At 42.0% G+C, this 22,947-nt stretch overlaps 1 protein-coding gene across 3 annotated transcripts in view; it reads right to left on the bottom strand.

Moving 5' to 3' along the window:
• The window catches only part of plxna1b (plexin A1b), a 125,394-nt gene that overhangs the window by 77,714 nt on the left and 24,733 nt on the right, over positions 1-22,947 (bottom strand). For all 3 annotated transcript variants that reach the window (XM_088389191.1, XM_088389190.1, XM_088389192.1), the window contains 2 exons: positions 14,298-15,709; positions 7,168-7,350 (listed from right to left, as the gene is read on the bottom strand). In XM_088389191.1, coding sequence (XP_088245317.1) covers positions 7,168-7,350; positions 14,298-15,479 — 1,365 coding nt within the window. In that variant the 5' untranslated portion in view covers positions 15,480-15,709. The remainder of the gene's footprint in view (positions 1-7,167; positions 7,351-14,297; positions 15,710-22,947) is intronic.

Here is a 22,947-nt window from a genome sequence, read left to right as displayed (position 1 = left end):
ACACACTGAGCATTTGCTTTGAACAGCCGAGCAACACGCATAATGTTGCAGATGGGTTGCAGATTTAAGATGGTCTCCATGGAAAAAAAATGTGGCCAGGTTTATTAACATGTACAAGCTATACCTAACGAGTCAACGCTATCCGCGCTAGTTGATATGAATGCAAGCCCGTTCTCGTGTTTCCTCCTTGTTTATTCCATTGTATGCTTGCTGTCATTAATGAGGGTGTGCGACCACGAACATATACGTGTGTGTGTGTGCGTGTGTGTGTTTGGCCTTTCCCTTGGGACGCTGTTTGCAGTGCTTTAATTAGCTTAATCCACCAGCAACACATGGATGGGGGAGCTGTGAATGAGAGGGGTTTGACGATAGTTGGAAGGCGAGGTGACTGAGGATACACAGAGGAGAATATCTCTTCTTCCACCATTTGTTTCTACCCCCCGAACACACCACACACATACGGACAAGCGCACACACAAAGCACCCCTCGGTCTTGGCAGCGTCGGTCGTTGGCCGAGCCATTGTTAAACCTGCAGGGAGGTGGAAACTGTTTCTGAAATTACCACATGTGCTGCAGGAGGCCAGCGAAACCATTTCCAGAGAGACTTTGCAGTCACAGAGAAAGCCAAGCTAAATGACCAATTAAATATAATAGCCATGGCTTAATTGGTGTTCGCCAATTTAGGATGACGTGCAATTAAAGCTATGGAGGATATATGGAGAAAACTTGGAATGTGGAGAAAAGGGCGTAAGATGCTCTAAAGACAGGGAGGGGTAAAGTGGTGAGATGGGGACAGGCGTAAAAAAATAGGAAGAAAGATGATGCACAAATGCTAGTCTTGGGAATAGATGCAATCAGCTCAGTCAGTCAGCTAATGACTAATTCCACAGGGGAAGTGCGTAGCAAGAGGAAAGGAGACATGCATGTCTATGAATCAAAATCATAAACAGGCTCTGGGTCAAAGATACGAGAAGTGATGAGGGACACCCAAAGCAGAAGTTGCGACAAAGGTGGTTGCTTTTGAGCCAATAAATCAAAGTCATTGAAACGGGAATGATTGAATGTTTATTTGAAAAATAAAAGTGATAATTTAATAAATTTGCTGTTGCAAGGAGGACAAAAAAAAAAGTTCCAAAAGGGAATGAGAAAACAAAAACCACCCTCTGCGTGACATTGACTGAGCCATTTTTAATTACTAACAGCTTAATGGGTGAAAATCACATCGCCACAAAGTCAACTAATGCACAAATAATGCCATGATCTTTTTTTTCCTTGGTCCACTAATGCTGTAATAAAGCCTGAAGCTGGTGGACATAATTAGTCCACTTTTAGTTCCAAAACCGCAAATCCAAGAGGACATTCGTGACACAAGGCCCTAACCCTATAGTTGCCTTTTAGTGATGACTTTTGTGTATTGCCAAGAAATAGTCTGCAAAAGGCAAACATCTCCTAGCTTAGTTTAGCGCAGTATGATGGAAATTGTATCAGGTTCTCATAATTGCAGTAGTATATACATTATGCTGGAGAAGTAGAAGCCAGTACCTTGAAATACCAAGCAAGGAATTCATTCTGAAAGTTTATTTTGGTTGCAAATTTGGGCAAAGAGTTCAACGCAAGTCAACTTTAAAGTGAATTTTAGCCCATTTAATTCAAGGGCTAAGTGTTCTACTTAAAATGCACACAAGAATGTGAGGACAGAATGTCACGTGGGAAGAAGAAGTGGTGGTATGAGAGTTATCGTGAAGTAATGTATGCTATGCATTTAAATTATAGGTAGCTTTAAGGTATTCTCATTGGGGGGCCAAGGGAAGGGGGGGAGTAATTAGTTCACCAGCAAAACACTATGGCGGAATGATGAATGTGAGGGAGCCATACCTCATGGGTAATATCCTTCATGCATGCACCATAACTGCTCAGAACACTGTGGCTTTCACATACAATGGTCCCTAAGCACATGTCGTCCACATGACGCCACAGTTAAACATTCAAAACCAATCCCACCCGTAAGCATGTAATCTGTAGCTTTAACTATGCTTTAATTTCATACATAAAATAGTGGTGCATACAAATGTGCACGTATTCCTAAAGGAGCGTAATCATCCTGACAAGTTTACCCTAGAAGATCTCATCAAAATGATCTACTGTAAATCTATTAGCGTGGCAATGGCTAATCTGAAAAGCTTGCTCCTGTTGCATCCCTAAGCGTCTCTGTCTCTTTGCATTCTTCACACTAGATTAACTAATTTGATAGCAACATATTTACAATCATTTACACTCCAAATTTGGAAGGCTCAGGAAGATGTGAGCAATTGCCTAAATATCTGGCGTTCCCTTATATCCTACCTCTATGCTAATGTACCACTAAAATCTTGTGCCGAGACGAAAAGCTTTATGTAATTTCAGTATGTGCGAGTGAAGGGCTGATGGAAGGTGTGCAGCCAAGGTAGCCTTAGCCAAAAGCATACATGGTGAGATGCTGGGTTTAATTGCAAGGAAATAAGTATGCACGAACATCGAGGAGGTAGAGAGAGCGCGGGCCAAAGGTAATCTCGGCCTACTGTGCTATGTGTGCATGACCCTCTGGACATTGCTAGCGTCCAACTTTCCCACTGTGAATATTTGTACATTCCAGTGGGAACATATTCTTTGAACTTGCCATCGGGTTTAATCACCGATACCTAGACCTGCACCAAATACAATTTTCTAGACAATTACATCATTTTGCATTCATATAATTTCTAGTTTCTGATTTTAAAACGTTGCAGGTACCAATACCTTGAAATAAGACCGTTACCGATAACTGGCATCGGTACTTTCCCAATGGTATTTTATGCTACGTGAATCTCAGGCTTGTCGTCCACGTCTTGTTGACACGCCAAATTCAAATGACAGTTGGAATCACATTTTATGATGTCCTGTTTTCTATAATTGGCTGCTCCAGTACACCACGTTCCAACTGTTAAGAATGGAACGGTTGGGTCTCATACGACTGATGGACACCTTACTTAAAATTTGATCATGAGTTTTGGTTACGTTATTTAGCTGAGAGCAGATATGTTCATGTTCTTTAACATTTGAATACATGAAACATGAAAATACGTAAAACATAAAATGATGACCTAAAATGTCTATTTCTAATACAAAATATGTCATTTGACAACACGCTGCAGAAATACGATGAAAACAGTGATGGAGATGACCCAGAAAAATGCCATCCAGGGCCTTGTTGGGATCATGCGAATATTCCAGCTTGTATCCACTCATCTGATCTTCCTTTCAAATTGGATTCTAGCCTGACGTATTCATTATTCATCTCCTCTTCTCAAAAAGATTTTTCTCAGGCTCCCTCTCGCCTGGTCTCTTCATTGTGCCTCATTAACCCTTGAAAGTGGCGAATTACGGTTGGCATTCGAAAGTAGTGAGAGAGTGCTATGTGCGGTCACAAGTGAGGTAAAAATGCAAGAACAATGAGCACGTGCTTTAAAAAAAGATGGCACGAGCGTGCTGGAAGAACTAGTAAAATGGTCGTCAATGATTTTTGGGGCTACAAAAGCCGCTCGCTTTAATTGGAGGAAATGATTATGGGGGAGCGACGATCATTACGCGATACGTCCACGTGCACTGTACATTACACAACCGTTATCAAGAGAGGAATCGGAGTCATTGATTACGAGTTGAAAGAGAATACAACAGCAGTGGATGGAAGAGAAAATGATAGAGCAAAAGCAGACCGAGACAATGTTAAGAAGCCGGTTTATTAATTCATAACTGTCGTGACACGATGGCAATTTAAATAAAAATGAGATTGCCTTTGAGTCACGCAAAAGCTTATCGTACAGTAAACCATGTCTGATTTTTATTTTATATACAGCACTTGTATGCTGCTGTTATTTTTAAGTGCTCTATAAATAAAGTTGAGGGGGTTTTTTTCCCGCATAAATTAAACATTTAAATGATCATCCTTTGAGAACGATGAGTCCGTAAATTTTGTCAGGGGTTGTAGATTGCGGTCAGAAGAAGTACTTTTGCTAACAGAATATGGTGACTTCTAAATAAAATAATTATCTGGAGATGCAAATATGAAAATACACAGAAAATTCATTCAATTTGGAATAATACGCGGTGTGGTGTGTTGTGCTGGGTTAGAATGCTTTGGAGCAGATAGTCAGCTTGTGACTTCATGTGATTGAGCTGATTTGATCCAAGATTGTATGCCAAGAGAGAACTCTTGTCTGAGTGGGCGTGAGAGTGACTGAAAGAAAGAAAAGGAGATCGCCACGGAGAGAGATAGCGAGAGAGAAACTCGCTTGACATGCTTGACTTGTCACACTCGCATTATGGCTTAACTGGGCTGTATCTAATAAGAAAATGCCATTAAGTCTCTGCCCCGTCAAGAGGAAAAAGAAATAACTTGAGAAAATGACACATTTTGCTGTTAATTTGGGAACATCCTGATAAGATTGGATGACTGATGGCGCTGCGGGTAGGAGTTAAATTAACTGGAAAAAGATGTACTTAAGCAAAGTGTAAATTATCTGTTTTGTCTTGAGCAGTATGTCTGAGCACTATTAGATCCCTTTCATCATTCTCTGCATTTCCCGTCTCGCTTTCATCCGTTCCGTGCGTGTGCGTGCGTGCGACCGCATGCAGTTGTGTGAACTAATGACCGAAAGCCAACAAACGCCCGCACAAAGCCAACCTCTGTGCTGCTGCCCGGATCAGACAACTCGTGGCTCAGTAGCTCAAGCCAAATGATGACACATGCACACCCACCCATACATGGGATCTAAACTCGATTTTGATTTGAAATGATCAACCAACAGTATAACGTTGCTGTTTTAGCATCAAATAAAGTAGTGTGCTATGTAAAGAAAAACATTTTGTTTTCAAGTGCAGGGTAAGGGGAGTGGGCGAGGCACGATGCCACCGATTATTGGCAGCTATTTTTTCATGTCTATTTTCTTCTTCTTCTTTCATTCAGTTTGGATGAATTGGGAGGAACCTTAGCACTAACCCAACTGAGCCTGGCGCAACAACTAGCAGCACACAGTGGGCAACGGGATCACCCTCCATCCGGCTCACTGGACACACACGCATAGCAGATGGCTCACATTTGAACGCCCCCTCACCAAAACCACCAATAAATGAACATAGCTGAAATATGGGAGAACCTCTTCTGTCAAACACATGACCTCTTTTTTCTTTCCACTAGAAATACATGAAAATACCACATCATCTATCCACAAGCAATATTTTAATTATTATTTGGTCATGACATCACTATGTAAGTGAGTGTACCTGACTCTAATTTTCCAAGGTGTCCAAAGCCATAACTCCCAGAAAGACAGAGCCGACGTCTCACTTTGCCAAGCCGACGCGGCGTGATCTGCACTTAAGGAGCCATGTAAGCTTGGGTGCTGACAGATGAGGACACACGCTGACCAATGTCGGGCCAAATCGAGCAGTTCCAGATAATGAAGCAGCCAAATGAAATGGAGACTTTTAATCCGAAATATTAAATGCGGCGTATGGCTGGTCCACCGCTGTGTCCTTGACTGCGGTGGAATCCAGATGACCGCTGGAATTAGTTCATCACAGCAGTGTACTTTCAGAACTTCTATCCCTCATGGAGTTGCTCTCTTTCGCTCCCAACAAACCAAATGGGAAAAGATATCAAAGGTAAAATATTCTTTTGATAAAAATAAAAATGAGAAAATATACAGACGTATACAATTGTATCTTTTTTTCCACTGGCACTGTGAGTGTAATTGCTTTCTGTCAATCTTTTCCTGCCCTTTCTCTAAAACTGTGACTGTACAAAACACTAGAAAAATGCCCTCTAGAAGTCTATTCATCCATTGGACAGATATTCTTGCTCCCCCCTTTTGAGAAGCCTTCAGGCATGGCTATATAAACATGACTATACAGCCGTGTTCCCCAGGGGGAAGCATAAAGAACAGGGACAGCCTCTGTATTTTCTGCATGAACCACCACAAAACTGTCAGCGCCATTTTAACGATGCCATCATTTGAATGCACGGAAGTTAAATGAGTTAAACATTTGGTCTCCAATTGATTGAATGTGTGTATAAAAACCAGAGTTCTATTTACCAGAATAAAATCGGACAAATCTGCATGACAGTGGAAGTTTGCGACATTTCGTGTCAAAATTGAATCAACGGCGCCATTTTGCCTCCGTTGTATTAAACCCCAAATTGTCATCAATCAATTCCACACTATGGATTGATTTTTTTGTTTTCATCCAGTCCTAGTTTCATAAAGAGAATATAAAGTTCTAGCTCAATCATCTCTTTTCCTTTTCCCCTTCATTATTCAATTTTTCCTAAAGTCTAAACTTTCCGAGGAATCAATATCGGGATTGTTGTGCACGTGTGCATCCATAAACACACCTTGCTGGCCGACATGATGTACGTACACGCACATCTATCAAGCAGAAAGCACAATCACACTGAAAAAGGCCACAAGAATAACAAAGTAAAGACAGTGAATAGCTGTCATTTTGACAAATGTGCAACACTAAATCATAGTCCGGCGTGCATTGTTCTCCACCCTCCTGAACACCACATGGCAAATCCCAAGATGCTTTGCTGGGTCGCAAAGAAGCATTCAAAAGTCCTCAAACAACAAAGTTAATTATATATTCATGATCTTTAATTGTTGACAGGTCTTGAGCGAAACCGGCATAAATTCTCACCATGACTCCCAAGAGGGTGCTCATTCATGGAATGAGCCCACAAACCCGAGCACACACTCTCGGGTTGTTCTGCAAGTCGCGTCTATTATTTTTCAGTCATCCTTTTAATTGATCACAGAGCTGACGAAAGCAAAGACTCTTTTTAAGTTTCCCTGCCAATGGATTGATTGAAAGCGAGCTCTTTGAATTAGAGGCCAGCCAGAATGCGGTAACGGTAACATTTTACACTCTGGCGTGACTAACATGACAATCAATGAAAGCAAAGCCACGGAGTTGCTGCAAACGCCTCATTAAACTAACGGGCTTCAAATCGGCCCTGAAATGTCATGAGGAAAATGAGTCTGGCTGCGTTCAGTCTTTGCATTTGTGTGTGTTAGGGGGGGATTGAAAACACGCACACTACTGATCCAAATCAGTTTGAGACAATCGACATATAGTATTATCATTCATACCTTTTTGAGTTTGCCATTGCGCGTGCCAACAAAGGCCACGGTGTTGCCACGGTAGTCATACGCTGCCACCGAGGTCATGCCATCTTCTTTGTCGAGAAAGAGGGGGATGCCCTCGATGGTGCTGGTCCCACCCAGAGGCTGGTTGAAGTCTTGGCCGCAAAAGTTGTCATCAATCTGCAAAGGCTGGCGAGAGAAAAATTGCATAGTTGGTATAGGTGCAAGTACAGCATAAGAATTGTTTATTTTTTTATTGGTCATTATATTTTGTAATTATTTTTCAAAAGCAATACAAAATGATCACTTAAACAATCAACTTTCCGTGATGCTCCATGTTAAGCGGCCCATCTAGTCAGAAACCCGACCCCACCCCCACCCCTTCCAGAAAGAGAGCCCTATCATGGCTGAAGCTTATTGTAAAGTGCCCAGACATGCTGGTGGCGACCATGTGACAATATTTTGAGCATTCCAGTGTCACCAGAGAGACGATCACCCCGGGCACTCCGCTGACCCATATGACGCCTTAAACAGTCAGGCGTGCTCGCATACAGTCACGTGTTGGTTGCTGTCCAACAAAAAGCACGTTTCCACATTTTGTTAGCTGTCATATGTATTTTCAGCTTTAAAACGATTTGGGGTGGGGGAAATGCAATTTTTTAATTTTTTTATTTACTCATTCATTCGTTCATTCATTCGTCTTCATTCTTCTTAATAAATATAAATTCATTATCATTGATATCAAATGTGTTCTTTGCTGTTTTAGCATAACTGTGCCAAAGTGCAGGAAACGAGGTTCACACAAACACTTAGGTAGTGAGTAACTGGCAGTGTAATCCATAGTCTTATCACTACACATTATCTAATTGATCCAGGGAGAAGAAAAGATAACATGCAACACACACCCTCCCAATCTGACTAAATGGCCTTTTGAGCAAGCGCACATCAACACATTGTTATTCAGTTTATTATTATTATTATTATTATACTTTCTTTTTCATTTCTATTTCGGTTTCATCCCTTCTTGGCAAATCTGCATCTATCATTCATCCACTTTGGAGTCCAAATGTGCGCATGCGTATGGGTAGAGTCAATTGTCTTCTAAAGTCAACAGAGAGCTTGATCTCTGCCGACCTCTGTCTCAGGGTGCGAAGGAATTCTGGACTGTTTGATGGATATTTATGGCTGTGTGTTCAAGTAAGTGAGACTCACAGCCCCTTTCTCAAACAACTTTCTCTTGTGATTATCGTCACACAAAACTAGACTGCAGCAACCTGTGAGTTACTTCGCTGTGTATATAGACACTTTAACAAGCCAAAAAGCCATTTTATGTCAGAGAGCAAGACAAGTGTCAGCGGGCAAAAGTTTTTAACCGTATAGCTATGGGAAAGCACGCCCCCCCCCCCCCCCTCCCCATCCGTGCACCAAAGTAAAGCCATGACGTCACAGCCCAAGGGAAAACGTCTAAAGGGTTAATCCATTTTCTACAGACCAAGTCTCAGAAATGCTGTATACAGAACTCCCTGAAGTCCATAAAGGCCTAACATACACAAAACACACATATACATGGTGCTATATGGGGCACTGGTGGGGAAAAGTCCCATAACATTCTATGAAGCCTGAACTAAAAATTGCATGCGCGCTTTCATTTAATTTGAACATTGATTTTCCACATGGTATCAATTTTAAAAAATGACCAAGCAAAAAATAGACAACGACAGCACCCACAACTAAAAAAAGAGTTTCCATCTGGAAAGAATACTCCCCTCTGTGATCTCTTATTGATGAGAGAGCATATTTAAGGTTCTGCTGTGTTCTCAAGGACGCACAACAAGCAGCAGGGAAGAAAGAGTTAAGCCAACAACCTGCTGCTGAGTTGAACAGCGGGCTTTTACAAACAAAAGAAAGCCAGATTCCGTGTGTACATTGCGGCTTGCGTAGTTGTGGCTTTTCTCCTATAGTGGCCCAGAACATTTATTATTCATCTTGCATCTCTTTTACATGTCACACTATAACCTAGATTGTTCTTTTCGTGATTTCGTTTAGAAGCTTTTGTTCCAGAATTCTCTGCCTACTTCAAATTGACTTGAGATCTTTAGTCAGACATGTTAGCAAATGGTCACTGGTCTAGTTTTTCTTGGAAGGTGCTATTTGTACTCACGTCACACCGAGAACACACCAATGAAATATAGTCATTCACCCGGCACTAAATATTCAAGGACAGTACACGCAAAACCGCCCGCAATTAGACCCGCTGATTACGGATGCACGTGAGCCAAGTCGTGCTAAAAAAGGAGATTGCTATTTCTTTTACATTTCATGCTAGTAAAATATGCGTGATTAAATATTACGCCCGCCTCAAGTGGAATTCATCAATAGTCAGCTCCTTGAAAAGAAACAGCAGGGGACGTGTGTATGTGATTTTGATGACCAATGCCGGTGTAGAGAAAAACATACCAGAAGCTTAAAATTGCAGGGAAAATATTAGTTTGAATCAAGAAAGTAGAAATAACTTGTGCTGTGTACACATTACGTGTGAGACAGCATAACATTTGGTTAAAATAAAATTGAAAAATTCACTCCGAGGTCACACCCAACTCTGGCCACTGTCTCATGACCATCATAACAGGGACTGGTATAGCATGATGGTTGTAGATAAGGCCGCTAAATACGCTACATAATCCTCTTCTGTGAGGGTGTGTGTGTCTGTGTGTGTCTGTGCGAGCCAAAGGTTTGACAGGAAATGAATTATCTGGCAACAAACACAGGGCCAATTCCTCTGCAGCCTCTCACATTGTTTTCTTATCAAATGGCAAAAGTTTTCACAGAACACACACACACACAGGTGCCTTCACCTGAATGTGCATAGCAGAGTGAAGAATTGAGGGTGAGGCCGCCTCATAAATTACCCAGAAGTCTCAGCGGGAGCCTTGAACTTGTAGAGAAATTGCTAGAGTTGTTTCAAGAAGTGCTGCAGTGTGTGTGTGTGTGTGTGCGTGCTTGTTACAACAAACACTCGAGTGATTTATTACAGAGGCACAACTCAGCATCTAATGGTTAGGAGAATACATATTCATAATGCTGAATTTCCTTGCGTGCAAATCCGTTGAGGTGACTAACATTGGTGTTCAATGTGTTTAGAAGAACTTTTCTTGCAGCTACATTTTATAGAAACTGTGATCCACACCACAATATAATGAATTTAATAGGGAGAACTCCACATTGTGTCCCTAATAAATTGATCTAAGTGACAATGAAGAAGTTGAAAAATCTGCATGTGAAAAGGAGATCAGGTAACAATTGCATGGCTGTCAATGGCTGCCCAGACATTCCCAGTTCCGGTTACCGGGGTGACACCCGATGATATGTCCCATTTCAGTCATCTGTCACTCAAGCGTATGCCAAGCTCCCACTGGAGCCTGCTTTTGTTGTGTCGTAAAGACTGCCAACACGTTTGTCCACTTCAACAATTCTTTGACGGCAAAGTTTGGGCCAAGCCACAAAATGAATGAATGACATTCATTTCAATTTGACAGTGTTTCGAGTTAAAAGCGTGGTTCGCGAATAAATTCAACTCATATCTCAAGGAACCAAGAAAAAATATCTCTCCTGTGTGCAAAAGATAAAAATGAACTAATAGTGTAAGAAGTATTTAAAAACAGTTGAATGTCAGCACTGCAGGCGCATTGTCTGGCCCACATTTTCTAATTACTCCTGATAACGATGTAAGCAACACGCCACCCACACACACATACAACACAGATCAATACCCAATTACATTGACAATTAGTATCATTAAAGCGTGGCGAGGGAAAGGGGATTTGTTGAGCTAAAGTCTCCTCAGAGAGACCAACAGAAAGGTCAAACAACATGAAGAACTGAGCTGCTCGCACACATTAGCTGCATGATGTCTCTTGCAAAATATCCCCTAATAAACGAGATGAGAAGAAGGTTGGAGTGCAGAGCGGCTTTGACATCGTTGGCTCACACATGGGGGCTTTCTCATGTGCTCAGATGTTCATTGAAATCAATCTTGTGAAGGAAAAAAAACAAATTCCACAATTATGAATCTAAAAGGTGACCTAATAGCAGCGGCAACATAAACAGCCACCTGCACAATCAGTGTTCTCCGAGCTCACCTCATTTAGACTGCCAATTAACTCTGCTCATCAAGTCGGGCTCAATTAATCAAGGCAAATTACTTCAACACTTTTACCCACACACATGCATTCTGGGTATTCCACTCCAGTCGGGTTGAGTATTACATGGTCCACAAGTGAGTTACACCCATTAAATGATATTTATCATGATGGATTTAATCAGGTTAAGAGCGGGTCTCACACAGTCGATTCTCCTTCACTTTGTCTGGGACATTAGCAATGTTTCTTGCTTACTCAACTTGTACTTGTGAGATCGATAATCGTAGTAAGAAAAAGGATCTAGTTACATAACGCCAATGATCATTTGATTTGATTTTTGCTTGGACATCTCCTAAATCGCGACCTATTTTTTTACTCTTGAGTTCAGTTCAACGACATGTACACCTGTTTTACTACCGGTTGACGATAACGGAATCTGATGCCACCAAGATCAGAGGTGGGCCACCTTCTGGGAGGCGTTGCTATGGAGAATTCTGCAGTGACCGACCGGCGATGACATCACTGCGCATCATTACAGGGCGTACCGATTGATGGCAAGAAATTACTTTTGTTTGGATTGGAAGGAAGGATATGCCAATTCTGTGAATCAGACTGAAATTTAATTCCGATTTGGCTTGTTTATTCCAATACAATCGTTTCAATGGATGCTTTTTATTTGTCTTTGGGTTTTGTTCCTATCAGAATACAAAGCTTCATGTAAACGTGGCTAGTGAGAGATTCTCTGATGTAAGGACTTCACCATTTCACACACTTGCATGACTCATATTGCAATGAGAGTCCATGATTTGCTGTTTCATCATACTCACTGACTCTCAGCCTCGCCATGTTACAATTGTCCTTAAAATTGTCTTTCATCTCCGCTGTGTGATTGGAGCTCTTCAGTGCTCTCTGACTATTTAAAGTTCCCACTCACATGGCTTATTTTCTTCTCTAAACTCAACAATTGTCTTGTTTTCTTCTTTTTTTTTCTTCACATTAACTTTGTCTCGCTTTCATGTGCACTTTCTCGGTGGAACTGGTTTGTATCGATCCACTTTCGAACCAAAGAAAAGGTCAGAGGTTCACTAATCACAAAAAGACAGAACAAACACACGCCTACAAGGAGGGGAAAAAAATAGCTAGTTTGCAGCATGAAGGTGGTGTGTGTAAAGACCAAAGACCATTCCAGGTAACAGGAACCAGCCACCATCTCATTCTGCCCATAAACACATCACACTAATGATTGCCAGAGGCCAAAAATTATGATGCAGCACAAATAGGAAGTCCACGCTGGGACTGGTGGAGCTCGGGGGGTCATCAATCACGACTGTGCGTCGTCTAGCAGCTGTGCCGGCCTCCCGCTCTCCTCCCTGGCCTGCCGTCTGTGCTGCTGTAACGCAGGGTCAAACTAAACAGCTTTCCCACACAGCTCAGTCAAACGCAGTCTTAGGCGAGGCACTTAGGACGGAAGCACATTTGAAGTTGCGGGAAGCTTGGAAACAGTGGGTGAGACTAGCTTAAGGGTTCAAGAACTGGAAAGGAGGATGGAGTTGAAGGTATAGTGGTGGGGAAAAAATGTCTGTCATCATTAGCGAACCTGGCAAACCGGTTGAAAGTGTCTTGACTATTCTTTTAGATTACACCAGGTCCCAGTCACGGGAAAATTATATCGGCCATTTATGTGAGGTCAGATTTAAGGTCCTTTGGTCCACTGAGTGTGGTTATGGTCTTCAGTCAGTGGTGGGCAGCTGACATGAGGTCACTGCTTGAGGGCAGTGGAGCAGGCATCATTAACCTGAAGCTGACCCTCAAGCCTCACTGCTGTCATTCGGCTTGGCCATTGTGCTCATCTTAAATCATTGCTGCGGCCATCTTGGACACAATATTATCCATCTGTGCTGTGGGGTTATGATAATTAATGAGAAGAGCATATCGTATCTAAGATATGAGCAAAATAATTCTGAGCGACAGACAAGATGGGGAACACAAGATGGGATATAAGTATTTAAAGCTCCCAAGAATGTAAAATACCCTGATTAAAGAAGATTACACAGATTAATACTGATTTAATGTTTTTGTCATTTAACAGGAGGGTCAACAAATCCCTTTTTTTTTTTTTAGATTACCTACGGTAATTCTGATGCCATGTATGAGCAAAACGCTGGACCCACATGAATAAAATATGAGGTCAGGGTAATCAGGCTCATGGAACAAGACAGCCAAGCCTTCAGCACCACACACAGTATATACTATATATATATTTTTTTTTAAATGAGAGCACTAGGTGCAGGACCCGACATCAAAAGAGTCACGTGATCTTCTACTGAATGTTATACCAATAGACCTCGCACTCAACGTGCACTCCTTACGCTTCCATACTTTGTACACAAGCACACACTTATGTGTTTCTTTTGCAAAAGGGCAAGGGTCCAACTGAAATAAATGAGATCCTGTTTTTTGAATCACAGCTATTGTCTGTGTGGCACGCCATAAAAAAAATCAACCAGAAAAGAATGAGACGACCACTGAACTGGAAAGATAGTGACTTTACAGAAGTTTTGATGACGAAGAAGGATAAAGGAGGGTGAATAGGGACTTGGCTGGGTCCTTCACATCACTTACGCTAGCGAACAAAACAAATCTGAACACAGCCAAATGAACGAGCATAAAGAGAAGGCTTGCGGCACAGCAGCCATCTCTTTTAGACAACAGAGTGGAAAGTAGTTAATGTGCAAAAAGGCCTTCTAAATGAAGGACACGTGCATTCGTAGAAAAAAAACCCTCAAAAGGGATTTCGATTATAATGTACTGAAATTGAGCATGCTAGTGGGGTAGAATGCTTTCAAAAAGTAAAATGGTTGAAGAACCAAAACGGGGGTTGGACATACGTAAAGAAACTCTTCTCCATTGCCTCATATGGTTTAAGAAAGAATAAATAGAATAAATTCATAATGTCCACAAAAGTGCCCCAAAAGTGAAAAGTCAAAACACACTTACCGAGTTGATGCACGCCAGTTCCTTGTTGAGAAGCCATGGTAAGGAAAGCTTGCCATCTCCCTTGTAACAAGACTGGATCCTTTCCTTGATTTTCTCCTTTATTCTCCTCAGCGTGAACAGGCACAACGCTGATTCTTTGGGTGGTTTGGCACGATTCTTTTGACCCTGAGAGAAGACCGTGAAGAGGATGTCTTCGTTCTCAGAGATCCCCAGAGAATTTGCCAGTTGACGGCCTGGTCGGGCCAAGTAGGCATCTTGAACCAGGCGGTACTCGACGCCGTCTTTAGTACAACCAATGGGGAACTCGACGTAGGAGTAAAATTTGGGGTCGTCAACACACAGGCGTACGATTTTGGAGGTGAAGAACTGCTCGCCGCTGGCGTCGGGAGAAGTGAGCTGAGTATCCAGCTGCATTGTAAGATAATACACAAACTGTTCACTGCTGAAGCTGTATACATAGTAGATGTCAAAAGCGGGGAACTTGGACAAAGTATCGGATGGAATCTTCAGCTGAGAGGAAACAAATTCATCTTGGTAGACAAAGCTAAACATGTCCGCGTTTTCTTCGTTCTCCATCAACTTCCGGCTAGAGAGGGTTGGGAAGTACTCAGACTTGCCATCGATGGGGGTTCCGATGAAGAGTTTGCTCGTTGAACTATGAGGGGAGCTTATAATGACTCCTGACATGGTCCCCGACTCAGCCACACTGGACAGGTAGTGTTCTTTGCGATGGTGAGGCTCACCCAGTTTGAAGAGGTCATCCAGACGTAGAAATTGGCAGATTCCCTGTGAAGTGCTACCGCAGGCAATGAGGCGATTCTGGGCATAGTCAATGAGAAGAAGCTTGTTCACGTTGGGTGTCTGAGCCAAGTCATGAGGGCACGACTGGACACTGGGCGGAGGGTAGCACTTTTCGTTGTCCACTACCGGTCCAGTCATGTGGCTGCGCAGCTTGGTCAGATTGCTGGACAACTTGAAAATCCAGTTGATAGCTCCCACGTAGACTTCTCCGGTTTTGTTGTGAATGGCCAAATGCGTAAGCCCCCACTCTGCAGGTGCAAATCGTTTGAAAGCTGGCGGCTGGCCTCCGCAGAAGGATGAAGTCATGAGAAGTAAAAACCCAAACACAGGAAACAGGTTCCCGAGAGCAGGGGAAACTGTTGCTCGAGCTTGTGAGCACATGTTTGGTTTGTCCCGAGGAGAGGCTTGGGGGGAGGGGAAGGAGAAAGAGAGGAGGAGGAGGAGTGCAAACTTGACTTCCAAGTCAAGATTTGGAGTCTTTCAGGTCTACTGTCAAGAGAAGTATGTAAAGATGAAGTGGGGAACAAACACTTCTATTGATCCACTGCCCTGTTCGCGGCGTCACACGCCATCATCAGGAACATCATCCACAGAGGAACGCTGTGTGAGCCCTGCAAGACAGAGAGAAAAACACCGTTAGTGACTGAGGAACATTTCCCATTGATTATGCATCAAGCATAGAGGGACCTTAAAGGCTCACAAATTAAACAGACAAAATGAGACGGGTGGGAAAAAAAAAAAAAGCTGACATTTGCCACCTTGATGAATTAATGATATCAAATCAAGTCTGGAAGGCAAATGTGTGTTGGCATTTAATTATGAGGGAAGATAGCAGAGGAGGCATAAGCCAATTATTGAAGCCATAAGACTTTCTGGAAGAAGTAACGTACATAACATTCCAATCTGTAATATCATAACTTCAATCAGAGGAGGCAAATGTTAGATTACGTGCCGGTGCGCATTGTTGCATAACAGCAATAGTCACCTTGTAACTATGAAATTTAGAGTTGGTATTATGTGTGCACGACTATTTTGACAAACCAATTCTTCTCCCACCAAGCAGAGATCAACTGTAAATGCTGATTATGCTAAATTGAACACTTCAGTTCCAGGGAAGCCGTGCTTCACGACTACCTTGACAATCAAAGCGTCGACACAAACAGTGTTTTATGACCACTTCAAATCGGAAAAGACGAGAATCATTATGGAGTCCGGGAAGGTAAGATGAGGGGGGAGGCAAAAGCCGTAACATAGGGGATAATCAAATGGAGTCCCAGGTTTCTGCCTCCTGCTCCAAGGGTGGTGGCGGGAGCAAGGCTATCTGACTAGCATCAATCAATCAGGGAGAAGGTCAAGTTGTCAGTTAACCAAGCTCAGAGGACTGAACGCGTGTTGTCAAATCTACATTTGTTGTCCTACGTGGATCGAGAGCAAGTGGGAACAGCAAACCACCTGGTCTTTACAAGCTTCGGGGAATTTTATTTCGACTTATATTACGAAGATATGAGAGCGTTGTGTTGTTTAAATGAAAAAAGACTTCAATCATTCTACTCATATCATGAGAAAAGATGGTAAAGATTTTCACTTTGATCAAACTGTCCAAAATGATGTGATGGCAAACTAAATGACTAATAATAGCGGCGTTTTCCACATAGTTGCTTTTTCTCACAGCTGGCGTGGCATCAATTCGTACTTAATGCAGCGGAACTGGATGGAAAGGCTTCTGCTACGGCCGTCATCGTAAGTAGATAATGCATATAAAATATAATACAATTCAATATAATATAACATTTTGCAAATGTGTGTATTTAAAATAATAAGTTATTACTTAAAGCTAATAATAATAATTGATTTCATTTGTTGTGGTTGATCCCCACAATAAATTATCATCACATAACACAAGAAAGATAAGAACAACTATAAAGACGCTAAAAGGTGGAGCAGGTGATGCTCAAAAAGACAGGGGGGGAAAAAAGAGTGGGTGATTTATTGGTGAGGGCCATCAAGAGCCAAACAAAAGACAACTCCTGCATTTTAATTAGCGCTCCACATGCACTTGAGCAGGAGACCAAGGATGAGGCACTTGAACACAACACTAAATGTTAGAGATTTGCTCACTCAAACAATATTTTGCAAGAACCACACGGGAGACAAGTAAGTCCTTTTTGACACCTGCAGGTGGAGAGTCCATTCGTCGCTGTGCGTGCAGCGATGTTCGAATAGATCTCTGGACTCTCCTTCCTGCAAGCGGATATTTATTAAGAGAAACAGAGTGGGGGTTGAGAGTTGACAGGTTTGGTGAACCCCCGGCCTCTGGTAAGATCAGAGCAGGGGATGTTGTGGGAAACAGAACAACTTTGATTGCTTCCTCTGCAGCTGGTCAATCAAGCAGAGAATGCAACCACATTATTTTACTGCGTTGTGAGAGCAAGACAAGATTGGTTAATCATTATAGTCTACATTCCAACATAATCCTATGATAAAGATAACCTGGAAAACCCTAACACTTAATGTACCAGTTACCAAATATTCAATGGCCAGGCCCATATTGTCTCCTCTTGGACACAAACTGCCACATTATTAAAACGCACAAGCTCCAAAAAAAAGGTCTTTCAAGTGTTGGCAGATGGCAATTTGAAATGTATATAAAGGACATTTTAAAATTAAGACTAGAAGCAGGACAAAGAATGAGTGAATATGGAGGAGACCAAATTAAAATAAATAAATAAAACAGTTTTGCAATGACTGGCTTTGCAAGTAAGCACTCCGGCAGACTGTTAGCCACATCCGGCACCGTGCAGGGAACATGTCAATCATCCCAAGGCAGGAGTGACACTTTGGAATGTGCAGCCACCGTGTCAAAGGAAAAGAAGATGTTATCACGTCAGGGAAAAGCATTACAGTGAACTGGCAGTAAGGGGTCAACTTGATTGGATTTGAGATCCGGATGCTCCTTGCAATGACGGAGAACCTCCGTACGTCAAAACATACTTGGAGTACTAATGAGGGATGCAAAGTGAGGTGAGGAAAGGCAGGAAAAGCTCGAAGGGTCATTGCCTTAACCCGAGATAAATTTGTTTTGCTTGACGGTAGTGGGAATCCCGAAAGGAGGTGATGGTGGTGTTTCAGGTCAAGTGATGAGGTTCCAGAGTCTCTTGAGAGTAGAGGTGGGGGAGGGGGAGGGGGAGTCATCACTCCCTCTTTCCAGTTTCCTCAAACCTGTCCGCTCCGATAATGGTCATTGCTCACCCCGGTGCAGTGCTGATTTATTGCCGGTGGCATATCAATTACAGCATTCACAACTGGAGGGGAGAAAGAGGAGGAGAAGGTTGCACTGGAGGGAAGATGATGAGGAGGAGGAGGAAGAAGAAGTGGAAGGATGCTCAGACAAATTCTCTGCCCCTTGCACCGTATCACAGCATGTGGATCACGTCGAGTACAGGAGAACATTAAGTGCCAAAGATTAAGTAAGTAGACTAAAATAGGAGTGGAATGACCCAGAAATAGGGATTCGGCCAAGATGGGCTTTTACAGACTTTGCCTTATCTACACTCAATTTAAAAATGAGCTTGTTCCAAACTTTGGGGTATTGGCATACAATCGCCTACACTGTACACAGGCTAAATTATGATGTTAATTTATTACAACAAAAATTTGCATATACTAAAATAGACCACAGCTTCTTACAGTAAATGTATTTATCAAAAAATGTGCACTATTGGTTAAATAAATAAAGAAATGTCTTATAATGAATGCAAATTCCAAACACACTCACTCACATATCTCGTGGGTGAGTCAATTATGCATCCCTGCCATAGCATATTTGGAGAGGCGACTGCAAAAAGTACGACTTAAAAGACACGCATTGATTGGACACACTCCAACCCTTGCAAGCCCTCGGCACATGAGGTGTTTGTGTGTGTCATGCGCGTGTGTGTTTGTGCGCACACCCCAAAGCGTAAGCTTGCGCCCTGTATAGATACCATTCATGAATGCGTGCACGTTAAATACACACATGGCTCAAACAAAAACAGTTCTCTCTTTTAATCTACTCCCCACCTCTTCATTTAGCAACCAACACACTCCAGAGACTGGAGGTTTACCCAAGAGAAGAGAGCGAGAGAGAAGGGTAAAGGATAGAAGAGCAAGACTGCAGGAAGCAAGGACGGAAGTGGCCTGATGGGGGTTGCATGCTTAGAGAGGAGGTGAGATAGTAGGGGGGCCAAGTCCTGAAGCCATAATCCTCTCTCAGGGTCTGCCTAATCTAGCAATCACTATCTGCATATGGAAAGAATGGATTACCATCCCCCAAGATACTGTCGAGTGGATGACAGAGGAGAGCAATCCCTAGACAGACAAACAATCGCATAAGAAAAAAAAAAATCAACATGAGTTGTTTTATTCTTTAGCTTGAACAAATCTCATTCAAATCTGAGGCAACAATTGAGAAATTTGCATTTGTATTTGTAACATATGGCCGATAAAGAAGTCAGTTTCAAAGAAAGAGAACCAGGAGAAGGGGAGGATTGTAAGAGAGTTCGCACGCAATAAACTAATATCTGAAAACAGCGACAGAGCCATTACCCTGACGGCATGGGATTATCAGAAAATGTCTACATAATTGCAAAGGATCACTGGACTACGATCGGGAATCATCCAAGCCCATCTGTCAGTGTGCAATTTTGCCATTTGATCCTAGACCAACAACTACATCATGTGTATTAATAACCGCAAAAGTGTTTCTTAAGAGTGTGTCGCTCCAATACAATAAAGCGCCAAAATGTTGAACGCCATCTGGTCAACACCAGATTTATAAAATCTGCCCAAAAAATATTTGTATAGAAAATCATAGAAATTGAATTGAACTCCTTCATTCCTGTTTTAAGAAACATTTAAAGCTCCATGAAATAGAGTTTAGAAATAAATTCTATCAGGGGTATCAATACATCTTTATCGATGTTGATAGAACAAAATAACATTTACAGCTCCGCTGACCTGAAAAAAAGTTAGCGGCTACTAATATCCAAACCGTCCTGTTATCTAACTAACCCTCGCAGAGGGGTAGCTGAAACTTCTTGAGTGCATGTGACAATTGCCAGCTGCCAGCAAAAGACCACAGTCCGACTGTGGGCACTACATCATATAAATTCCTCTTGCTCTCATTCCCTGACACTCCAGTTTCTACTCTGACGTAGCCAGTGAAATGCCTGAACAGGCTACTTTACATATAATGAGAGAAAATAGTAGATTTATTGGCAGTTGGAAATGTGTCTGAACAGAGCACAGTTGTCCTTGCCACCAGCGTGTGCAAAATATAGGACAAAGAGGGCCACACACACACATTTAACACACTCATGTCAGCTCTGTTAGTCTGACCGCTGACCCCAAATCAGCCCCGAGTAAGAATGCAGAGGGAATGTGTTGCAGCCACACCTCAATGAGGAATTCATCACCTCCAAGATTCCGCAGCATAATATGAAATGCGAAAGATAAATTGTGACAAGTATATCCATATGTGCGCGTGCATGGAACTTTTTCCATATTTCGCATTCATTTTGACAGTATGCAAAACCGTCCCGGTGTTTGTCAATTTCTTGTTTGGATAGTCCGTGCCAGATTTGGCTGGTGAAGATAGAGTTGAGTATCTCTGAGGCATAGAGCTGTTGTGGTTACAATAACACATGGCAAGCAGACAGATTGTTTTCATCTGCATCTTTATATGGACTTCCATCCCCTGTGGACCTCGCTTCATTGAATTCTCTTATCCTCATATATCCTCTTTCAGTCGTGCCAGTCACACATTTCGCCAATTTTCTCCTCCTGTTAAGACTCACAGTCCTAAAGAGACCTAATATTTTCTTATAGGTACATAAAATGGACTGAAATATTAGGACATTTAATCAATCAGGAATTGGTCTTGAGCCCATAGTTGGCTTTTTTGAACAATACCCCGACATAGTGTGTAGTGGTAGGTCGATGAAACGATAAGTTAGCTTCGGGGTGTTGGAATCAATCATATCGTCGAAGCGGTGGCATCATGCGGCAATGAACAATTGGGAATCAATGCCGTGGCAGATAATAATCGATCATAATGATTTGTTAATTTTCAGCGCGCTAGATAAATATTCTTATGGTCTATCCTGACTGTGCCAGTTGTCAATGATAGTTTTATTCAGATGATTATAGCTTTTGGTCTCATGGAACTGACATCATTCATCACATAAGTGACGGGACAAAATGATGGGTGGAAGTTGCCAGTTAACAGCTAAGGATGCTGCATACTTTAAAAGCGGATGTTTGGACGCAGTATGGATTTTACCAACAGGCGGGGGATATGTCGGGAACACAACCTACTCGAGCTGTGGGAGGCTCTATAATGAAAGATTCTCAACTGAACATCCGTGAAGAACACTGGAGAGGCGACAAGATTCTGTCGTGTGACCACTTTACATTGAAGGTGATACCTTCTCATTACAACGAAACCACAGCTTGGAAAAAAACGTCCCACCACAAGTGCAACTGGGCGAGGTGAGTATTTCTGGTATGATTTGTGAGGCCAATCCAAATAATTTATGTTAAGGTTTAATGTCATTCAGTTTAATTTGTTTGAGATAAAATAGAAGCTAATAGTAAATCGGATCGTTTGGATTCATTGATGAAAGCAAAAACAGTCAAATCGTGACATCAGATTAAATTGGTGACATCACAGTATGAATCGAATTGAATCGAATCCTGAGTGAAGAGTCACACATAGTTTAAAGTCAATGCAGTGGTCTTATGAACCACGAACATATGACCCGCAAGAGCATTTGATTGTATCCACCATGCAAATGTAAAACCAACAACAACAACAAAAAATAATCTTATGAGATAGAAGAATAAACGTTTGTTTGTTTTCACATTTTTTTAGAATTCAGGTATTATTCTTGGACACAATACAGTTGTAATAAATCATTCCCACCTATTGCAATGCGAAAAAAAGAATGATGTGGAAATTGTTTCAACAACCGTTTGTGCCAATTCTACACCCGCATAAAGCCGGCCCACGTTTTAGTCGCCACACAAAACGATAAAAGCAGCGTCAGATTAGCGGTTTACGCTGTAATCTCTCTCGACTGGGTCTTTCTTTCTGTGTCATAAATCCTCCGTCTGTGTGAATGTGTGCGTCTGTGTCAGTGTGTGAAGAAGGTGGCGAGAATGTAGGTCAAGGCCGGAGCAAGCCTGATTCAATTTAAATAGTAGTAGCACAGACAAAAGTTCAGCTAAAAGAACCAGCTGAACCGGTACCGATGACAAATCATGACAAACTTTCTCAATGTAAACAAACCCACATGATTTGGGGAAATATTTTTTTGTCTCAATAAAAATCTCAATAAACTCATGCAATTATCTGGACTGTCAAGAGTTGTGTTTTTTCCCAATCCAGTTAAACTTCTTCAATTTGAGCAACCCTAAGATATTACCGATACATGGTACAGTTTTGTCCCAAAAAAAAAAAAAAACAGACCCAGTGCGGGAACTGCATGCAAACACACCCCTGTCATGTGTGAACGGTTGCTTCGTTTCAAACAAGACAGCCGATTACTTAAATCAACATTGAAGAATGCTAGCCACAATTAAGGTCAACCACAAAGCGCTTCGTTTCTAAAAGCTATTCATACCTCCCACAATGTCATTGTCTGAGCTTCCCAAGCTGGTTGGATAGGTGTTAAAGGGCGGAAAATGCCTGGTGGCAGGTTTAGTTAGTGAACATTACGATGCATATTAAGATTTTAATTAAGCGTGAATAAAGATGTGACTATGGGACAAATCTATTATCACTATGCAAAAAAACGCTGTGTGATTTTAA

This window comes from Syngnathus floridae, chromosome 11 (genome assembly GCF_059516105.1).
Source record: "Syngnathus floridae isolate MCC-2025c chromosome 11, RoL_Sflo_1.0, whole genome shotgun sequence".
NCBI lineage: Eukaryota > Metazoa > Chordata > Actinopteri > Syngnathiformes > Syngnathidae > Syngnathus > Syngnathus floridae.
This window is presented reverse-complemented; position numbering and strand designations above follow the sequence as displayed.